This window comes from Oratosquilla oratoria, chromosome 14, assembly GCF_046742065.1.
Source record: "Oratosquilla oratoria isolate Oo_2021 chromosome 14, ASM4674206v1, whole genome shotgun sequence".
NCBI classification, from domain to species: Eukaryota; Metazoa; Arthropoda; class Malacostraca; order Stomatopoda; family Squillidae; genus Oratosquilla; species Oratosquilla oratoria.
In genome coordinates this window covers 43533673-43543672 of record NC_134790.1, presented here as the reverse complement: position 1 = coordinate 43543672, position 10000 = coordinate 43533673, and the positions used below count along the sequence as shown (strand labels likewise).

The following is a 10000-nucleotide window of genomic DNA, read 5'->3' as shown; positions in this document are numbered from 1 at the left end:
AGGATTTTCTTCACCATTTCTTCATCCAGGTATGTAAATGCAACTTTGATTGTTCTTATTAGATTATAAGTTTCTCCAAAAATCTTATTTATATGTTTCTCAGGTGACATATTATTCATAACAATGACTCCCAGGTCCTTCTCATTTTCTACTTTTTTTATTCCTTCTTCTCCCAATTTATATGCTCCTGTTATTCTGTTTTTGCTTTTTCCAAATTCCATTATACTACACTTTTTTGTATTGAACTCCATCTCCCACTTCCTACTCCATTCTTGTACCTTATTTAGATCTCTCTGTAGTGATTCACAATCTTCTTCAGTTTTCACTCTTTTCAGTAGTTTTGCATCATCTGCAAAGAAGCTCATATAGCTTTCTATTCCTTCATCCATATCATTAATATATATAGCAAACATTATTGGGGCCAGAACTGTTCCTTGTGGAACACCGCTTATTACTTCATCCCATTTTGAGTGCTGGTTTCTTATCACTACTCTCATTTTTCTTTCTTGCAAAAAGTCCTCCATCCAATTTAGTAGTTTGCCCTGTATTCCTCCTTCAGTTTCTAATTTCTTAAGCAACTTCTTATGTGGTACTTTGTCAAAAGCTTTCTTTAGATCTAAAAATGCACAGTCCACCCATCCATCTCTTTCTTGTATTATATCTATTAGCCTTGAATAGAAACATATTAAATTGGTGACGCATGATCGTCCTTGTCTGAATCCAAATTGCCTTGGATTTAACACTTTGTTTTTTTCTAAATATTTTACCCATCTACTTTTGATAATTCTTTCACAAATTTTTGCTATTGTACTTGTTAGAGAGACTGGTCTATAGTTGGTAGGTTCTTCTTTATTTCCTCCTTTGTATATAGGTACTATATTTGCTTTTTTCCAATCTTCTGGAACTTTTCCTTCTTTCAAGGAACTATTTAGTATGCTATGTATTTTGTCTGCCAGTTCATTCCTGCATTCTTTCAAAATCCAGTTTGCTATTTCATCTGGTCCATGCGATTTTCTGACATCAAGATTACTCAAGTGTGTTAATATTTCATTCTTTGTTACTTCTATTTCTTCCATAGGGGGGACTTTCTCTTTCCATTCGTTCTCTTCAGGTTGTATGTTCTCCCTTGTAAACACTGATTTAAAATGTTTGTTCATAATTTCCGCCATTTCCATTTCCTCAGTGTATTCAACTCCCTCCTGTCTTAATTTCTCCAAGTCTTGTTTGTTTTTCAGTTTATTGTTTACAAATCTGTAGAATAGTTTCGGTTGATCTTTACACTTTTCTATGATATCTTTTTCATATTTTCTCTTTTCCTCTTTGCACATTTGTACATATTCATTTCTATAACAGGTATATATTTTCCATTTTTCAGGTCTTCTGTCTTTTTTCCATCTGGTCCAGGCTTTGTCTCTTTTGTCTTTTAACTCCCTACAGCTTTTGTTGTACCAGCATTTTACATATTCCTTTTCTTGTTTTTGTCTTGGGACATACTTTTCCACTCCTTTTTTGTAAATTTTTGTCAAAATATTCCATTTCTCTTCTACTGTTGTTTCTTTTTTGTATATTTCTTCCCAGTTTTCCTTTTGAAAGAATTCTCTTATTTTATCAAAGTTTGGTTTTTTCATACATCATTCTTCCTTTTCTATATTGTTCATTTCTTTTCATATATTTTTCTTCATTAAATTCCAGTTCAATCAATATGTGGTCACTTTTACTTATTGGTGTTTTATATTCAATTGTCCACTATTCTAGGTTCGGATGTAATTATTAGGTCTAGTTTCGATGGCTCTTCTTCATTTCTATACCTAGTGTTCTCCTGTATCCATTGTGTCATTGTATGGTCAGTAACCATCTCGAGTAGAGCGTTTCCCCATGAGCTGTCTCCACCCTTTACTGTCATTTCTTCCCAGCAGATTTCTTTGCAATTAAAGTCGCCCATCATAACTATTTTTCCTCCCTCTTCCATTATCTTGTTTAATGTTATCTTTGTGTCCTCTAACATACTTATATGTTCACTCTCTTCCCATGAGGCTGTTTTTGGGGGCACATAATTTATCACAAACTTTCTGTTCTTCTTATCTCTGTCTTCTACTTCCATCATTATCATCTCTACTGTATTCTTTCCATATGTGACACCCTTCACGTTTATATCCTTCTTAGTCAGGAACATAACTCCACCCCCTTCCTTTTTCACTCTGTTTCTAATCCAATAATTATATGCATTATGTCCTACACTGTTGGGTGGTAGTGGACCTTTTAATTTTGTTTCTACAATTCCCATTATGTCTGGTTCTTTTTCTTTCAAATAATCATTCAGTTCATTCAATCCTGTTATTAATCCATCTATATTTGTGTAAGACACTCTTAGTTTTCTGCCACTTCCATTGTGTTCTCTGTTTCCCTTTTGTTTTTCTCTTGTATGTCGACTTTCTTTAGTTTCATATTCACTACTCTCCAATAGAATCTCTCTTTTTCTGACTCCGTTCTTATCTCGTTTTTTTTCCTTTGCTTCAAGTCTTTTCTGTTTTTCTTCCTCTCTTTCCTCTTTATTCATTTCCCTTTTTATCCATACCTTTTTATATTGTTCACTTGTTGCTAGTTTCCCTGTTTTGGATAAGATATTCTCAGCCGTAGTTTGTGACCTGAATTTGATCTTGATTGGTCTGGTCTTGTCTGTACTATATTTCCCTAGCCTGAATTTCTCTTCGATTTGTTTCATTATTTCTGGTTCATCTTCCTGAACTAATTCTAGTAAATTTCTTACTTTTTCATTTTCTTCTTTGATTCTTGTGGTTCTATCTGGGTTATGTTTCTCTTCCATTCCTAATATAATTATACATTTCTTTTTGTCTGCTAAGTCTCTTACTATATTCTCCTTCTGTCTCATCACTTTAATAACTGAGTTTTCAGTTTGTTCATTCATTTGCTGTCTGATTATGTCAGTGAATGCAATTTTGCTATTTTCTTGAATTTTTTTCCAACCCTCCTTGTTCTCCTTATTATTCTCCTTTAAGACTTTATTCTCATCTTTTACTTCTTTTAACTGTTTTTTTTAATTCTTCAATTTCCTTAGTTAAGTTTTTGTTCGCCTTCTCTAGTTCTTCCAATTTTTCAATTCTTCGTATAATATTGTCAACATGACCGAACCTACGCTCCAAGTCCTCGATCATCTTATCGACCTTCTCTTCTAGTCTTGTCAATCGGGGGGGGGGGGGGGGGGGGGGGGGGGGGGGGGGGGGGGGGGGGGGGGGGGGGGGGGGTTTGTGTCCCCCCCACCCTCTTTAAATCCCTGGAAAATATTCTCATCACTTTCTACTGTATTGCTCTTATCTATACTTCTAATCTTTACATTTTTATTAGACATTTCATCGTCGCTCAGCTGGTCGGGGGGCCTTTTGTTTACCTTTCACCTGTCTGCCTGGGCCAAGTCTACTCCTTCCTCATTTCCTTCCATTTCCCTCAGTAATCCCTCCCCCTTTCCTCTTTCCCTACTTTCCTACTACTCCACGAGCAATTTCCCCCCACCCTGTAAATACAATAGGCACTTCTCTTTGCGTTGGGATCCACAAACTTCAATTCTCTTCAGAACGTCTTCTAAGCCGTCCATTCGTTGAAGTGTGTGTGTGTGTGTGTGTGTGTGTGTGTGTGTGTGTGTGTGTGTGTGTGTGTGTGTGTGTGTGTGTGTGTGTGTGTGTGTGTGTGTGTGTGTGTGTGTGTGTGTGTGTGTGTGTGTGTGTGTGTGTGTGTGTGTGTGTGTGTGTGTGTGTGTGTGTGTGTGTGTGTGTGTGTGTGTGTGTGTGTGTGTGTGTGTGTGTGTGTGTGTGTGTGTGAATGCATGTGCGTGTGTGTCTGTCTAAAAGTGTGTGGGTGTATGTGTGGTGAGATGAGGCGCCTTTTCGCCTTGTCCCTATGTTCCCCCGTGCGTAACGACAAGCGTGCCTAGCAGTGCAGGCCTCGCCCCCACGCTACGCAAGCTGGGTCACGTGGTTGCTACTCTGGGAGATGATTGGCCGAGACGCCTAGCGACCCAAGCTGGGCAGCGTGGGTCGCCCGGGTCGGAGGTGCATCATTATACACACTCCGTAGACCACGCATGCTGTTCACACACCACGAACGCAGCACGTTCACTTCTACAAAAAAGGTAACCCGTCCCCCTAGTTCGCAAATAATCGTTAGGCTCCACCACAAACACAAATAGTCGACAATAAAGAAGACACAGAGCTCCTGTGATTGTATTTAGCCTCACCCTCGACCACACTTTACCATATATATGTTTACCTGTGTGTGTGTGTGTGTGTGTGTGTGTGTGTGTGTGTGTGTGTGTGTGTGTGTGTGTGTGTGTGTGTGTGTGTGTGTGTGTGTGTGTGTGTGTGTGTGTGTGTGTGTGTGTGTGTGTGTGTGTGTGTGTGTGTGTGTGCGTTTACCTAATTGTATTTATATAAATGTAATATACAGGAAAGGAGTTATACTCGTGAGATACTGTATCTTAATATCCAACTGTCATACCTGGTTTTGAAACTGTTTATGAATTTGGCTGGGTCAGTGTTAGCTTCTAAGTTACATCATGTGTTAATACATCAGTATGGAAAGCTATATTTCTTTACACCCTTTAGATATATGATTTGTTTCCATGACCTCGCGACTTTCTCTCGTCCCAGACCATAAGATCTCTGTCCGTTTTATCCATTCCCTTCAATGTCCTCAATACTTCTATCAAGTAACCTTTACTCTTTTCTCTCCTGGTTAGAAGAGTAAATAATGACTTGATAGTAATAATGCGTGTGTGTCTTGTCACGTTTCAACATTTATATATATTTTTCTCACTGTTCCCACACTTCAGTCCTAACGTCAGAGTGTTCGGCCATGTGGTCTCTGTATTTGTCGTTGCTCTATTTCATCCATCACCGGGATTTTGGCGGTCGCACATCTGTTTCTCATGCTTGTTTATGCTAGGCTGGCTAGACGTCGGCCTGGGAAGGACTTCGAACTGGTCACCACAATTTTCTCGGTAATCAAGTTTCACTTAGCCTATGGAGGCTGACCGTTGTTTCCCTCAGCTGTTAGCCATGCTAACGTTATCTAGAAATTTAGATATCTTTGCTTAGATTTGTTAGTTTTAAGTACAGTTTGGATTCAAAGAGACTTGTCTTTACAGACCTCTTATTAACTTTTGTTTTAGGTCAACGCGCTTTGTTTCACTGACCAGAATTAAAAGTATTTTAGTTCCTCCGACAATCCAAGTAGACTGCCAGATCATAATCTTTATCTCTCTCTCTCTCTCTCTCTCTCTCTCTCTCTCTCTCTCTCTCTCTCTCTCTCTCTCTCTCTCTCTCTCTCTCTCTCTCTCTCTCTCTCTCTCTCTCTCTCTCTCTCTCTCTCTCTCTCTCTTTTATCTGGTTGTAATTGACATTTTAGGTTAAGCGGTAAGACCCATAAATTATGTAATGGGCTCTGAATAGATTTAATATTAGTAAGGGTTATGTACTGTATGTCTGATTCTTAACAAGAACTATTATGTTGCCAGTACCATACCATAGCGGGTTTTTTGGCAACCCTCGTGCTCTGTGTACTATGTAAGGGCAGGTCAGAAACCCTTCGAGACTTTTTCCCTTTTTCTATCCAAGGGTGATGATGCTTACGTAATTTAAGTTTACCCAGTATTTAAGTGTTGTCCGTGTCACCTTTTGTACTTGTTGTTTGCGTGGTGGCCGGACTTTTATCTTAAACCTGTTGTATTTTGTTTTTGGCTTTAACAATAAGTATCATGAATCTTTTAATCCGCTTTACAAATTATTTTTGTGTATATTGATTTTAACATTCATGTAAATAACCATAAACTTAAATAAATACAAATATATGTTTTCTCTCATATTCTCATTCGATCCTGGAATGTTAATTGAGTATTGCAAATTGAACTAAGTATCAGTTTATTACTAATAAGTTTTAATCACCACCCATGACAAGTCTCTATGTGCGTGCGTGCGTGCGTGCGCGCGCGCGTGTGTGTATGTACATGAGTGTGTGTGTGTGTGTGTGTGTGTGTGTGTGTGTGTGTGTGTGTGTGTGTGTGTGTGTGTGTGTGTGTGTGTGTGTGTGTGTGTGTGTGTGTGTGTGTGTGTGTGTGTGTGTGTGTGTGTGTGTGTGTGTGTGTGTGTGTGTGTGTGTGTGTGTGTGTGTGTGTGATTCACCATAGTCTTGGATCACGTGTTGGACTCGTGATCGACAGTTATTAACCTCCAGGATGAGAGCTCAGAGCTCGTATGACCGATCTATGGGTAATAATGTGACGCGCACACACACCCAACTCCCCGCCCACGAGAGTTGGAGTAACACCCCGCAGCGCAGCGATACTGAAATTATTTCAGCCCTGGGCGGGAGTCGACCCGGATCGCCGTAGTGGCAGGCGAGAACTCTAACCACAGCGCCCGAGGTGTGTGTACTTGTATGTGCTTATGCGTATCTGCATGTATTTGTATGTCCATTGACAGTCAAGAATCATTTTGCTGTCACGTGAACAAATGTCATAATAACTGAGTTACTGACCTCGGATCAAGCGCCTGTTTGGGCCGCACTTCAAGCGAGCCGCCGCGCGCGCTGCCTAGTTCTGATGTCACTTCCTCCACTGCCACGGCCGCGCCCTTGTCCGTGACGTCACGCTCCACGTGGTACCGGCAGGACAAAACACGCCGCACCTGGAAAGAGGTACACAAAGGTTCCAGGACTAGGCACAGGTTCTCAAACCCTTCCACCCAATGACCTCAACGTATATATTATTAAATTACTTAATTCAGCTGTCGGGAACAAACTCGAGATGAAATGCGACTGTGATTGATCGAGACCATATTTTTTTACCGAGTCTGAATAAGATTGCCTGGGCTCACGCTGAAAAGAAATGTTAAATACCTCCACCGGGATGAAGAGGTTAAGATGGCAATGGCATCATCACTGAGATGTTGACCTTCTTTGGCCCGAGAGATACTCCATAGATTCTATTTTTCCAACAGATTCCAGTAATGGAGACATTTATTAGCTATCCTTTGTCAAGTTTCTGTCAATAATAGTTTACTAAGTCACATAATTATAATTACTCAAGTACGTTTTATTGAGTTATCATAATAAAAAGCTTATTGTGGATTAACTTATACTGTACTCTGAAAAAATGAAGTTTGTTATTTTGGTTGTACTGTTCGAATTTCATGGACGCTCGCGATTCCTGGACGTAATTCTGGGATAAAGCTTAAGTATATGACCTACTGCAGTCCCCAGAACTGATTCCCGCTACTGACTACAGCCAGATTATTTTGTTCACCGGAGTGTAGGTCTCCTTTTTGGAGGCGCTAAAGTGGGCTTCCACAGGCTTCCTCAGCACCGACAGTTGAGAGTTGAAACACAAAGGCAAAAGCCGACAAGACTGTAAGAATCAACACCGTGTGAGATCGAAACCTTTATTGGTACCAATAAAGGTTTCGATCTCACACGGTGTTGGTTCTCACAGTTGAGAGTTCGTTTGAATAGAAACGACTTCGGTAACAATATTCTATTTTTCAAGTCTCCAAATATCAAATTAATTATCTTTTCATCGCATAAAGTAAAGTTAAATGATGAACAAAGATATTGTAAACCTATATACTGTAAATGTTAGACATACTGTTAAAATGTTTTAGAGAAGTCTAGATTTCAGTAAGCGAAGTCATATTCTAGTTATTCAAATGGATGTTGAAGGTAGGATGTGGGAGAAAAAGTAGCTCAGTGTGATAACATCTTAAAACTGTCCCTGACTGCGAACTGGTACACCCTTGATTCCTCTCTTTCCTTTGTTTTATTTATCCTGTTACTTATTCATCTATCTGTTTATTTTCTGTTTATTCTATTCATGTAATTATTCATTTATCTATTTCTCTCTTTCTTTAGCTATATATTTGTTTGTTAGTTTGATTATCTATCATTTTGTTTCTTTGTTTATTTAATTTGCGACCTTTTTGCCGTTTATTCAGACACATGAATATAAAAAAGTAATCAACCCCTTTTAATCTAAACCCGACGGGTTGCCACTGAGAATGACAGAAATATCCTGTATAGCAAGAAAAGTGGCAACAAGTAGTGAGGGTTGGGTAAAGGCGTTATCACATTGGCCTATTTTTCATCCAACCTCCAATTAATCGGCGGTACCGCCCACCTCCAGCACTTTTTCCACCTTTTTCTGGTCTTTGGAAGCTCTTGCTACTCTTCTTCCTTTTTGTTCTTTTCCCTTGGCCTCAATGGGGACCAGAAGGTCTCCTGCTTGTTTACTCTTCCATGGTTTCTCGCGATGTCCACTGCCGAGGACTCCTGAACATACTGCCGCGATGACCTTTGTCTTAATGAACTTGAAAAAAAGAAAGGCCCGCATGGACCCTCGTCTGCCTGAAGGTGTTTTCACACTGAGGTATTTTTTTCCTCCGATTTTTGGAGCAGATTTGCAGCCTGCGGTTTTTGGAAAGGAATCTGATATGCTGGAGGAAAATAATTTTCCTCTAGGATATCAAATTATATTCTATGTACTTTTGTTGGGATTTTACGGCGGAAAAAGTTCTGCCGATTAATTGGAGGCTGGAGAAAAAATAGCCGTGATAACTCCTAGACCCCCTTCACAAAGACTGCGCACTCTACTGATGTTATCCTGGCTAACACCAGGCGATGTTATTCATCTTAGTACACGTTGCCGTAGCAATGAAGTTAGTCATTATTCTTTCTCTCTCTCTCTCTCTCTCTCTCTCTCTCTCTCTCTCTCTCTCTCTCTCTCTCTCTCTCTCTCTCTCTCTCTCTCTCTCTCTCTCTCTCTCTCTCTCTCTCTCTCTCTCTCTCTCTCTCTACAGGCCTCCCTTCCCCGATACTAATAAAATTGTCGAACGACATCCAGAGGATATGATACAAGTCGCATATTGCAATTGAGAGAGTTAGGCCCTGAGGTTGGGACATTTCTTCCAAGTGGATAAAATCATCTGGCGTCAACAAGACTAAGAGTCTCAATATCGACTGCACTCTTCAGCCGGATAATCGAGGTGGTGTTCAGTTTTGAGGATTCACTGCAGGATCACCGGGGTATTCCTCGAAGGACGATACACTCTCTACCTCACCGTGGTGAGTTCATTCGGCCTGGTTGAGATTGCATGAATGGTGAGAATGGCGTGTTCGAATGGCTGAAAACATTTTGCAGTATTTCCCCCTTTCAACTACCCGCCATTTCACCATCGAACTTTTAACTTGAAACAGAACATATTTTCAATAATTTAAAGTCAAGGCGGAAAAGGAAACACGTTGGGAAAAAATGCTTGTAAGAACCACTTCTCTCAGCTGAACGAAGTCCGGTTGCAACTTTCCCAAAGTGTATCGACTGGACATTCCTTCCCTCACCCTCTCTCTCCCTGCTGCCGTGACCCCCTTACACAGCTGAATAAAGTCGCCACATTTTAGCAAGAACAGATACTTTGAGTTGCGTCACTAAAGACAAAGGATTGAAAGGTCGTTTTACAATCATCTCGCAAAATCTATGTTTCTCGCCATATACCATATTTCTTCGTATTTTTGTGTATGTGTGTTGTTTTTCATTTGGAGTGTGCTTGGTATGATTTATTTTTCTAAGGTTAAGAAACATGTGGCAGGAATATAGAAACAGCATATCATATTTGGATGTCGCAGGAAAAGGATTTAGTAGATTAAAGGGCTCATGTTTACCCATAATTGTAAGCTATAGATATTAGCCCCCTTCCGTGCCAGGTGGTGCTTTTCCCTATTTCATTAGTGGCAACCCCTCATTAGCGAAGGCTTAAAGACTATATCAAATAAACGAGCATCTATATCGTTTGTTGAATAAACAAAGCTATTCAGGAATACGACTTAACACGCAAAAAATAAAGAAAACAGAAGAGAAGGAGGTGAATTGTGGGTGGGTGGGGAGGATAACAGGTCTCCCAAATTGTGCGGCTTGGGAGGGATGGGGGTGGGGAGGGGGGTATTT

General features: G+C 40.0%; 1 protein-coding gene across 1 annotated transcript in view; it reads right to left on the bottom strand.

The window, feature by feature from the left end:
- The window catches only part of LOC143032856 (tektin-1-like), an 84959-nt gene that overhangs the window by 35100 nt on the left and 39859 nt on the right, over positions 1–10000 (bottom strand). Inside the window, exon 4 of the mRNA XM_076198040.1 lies at positions 6547–6695. Coding sequence (XP_076054155.1) covers positions 6547–6695 — 149 coding nt within the window. The remainder of the gene's footprint in view (positions 1–6546; positions 6696–10000) is intronic.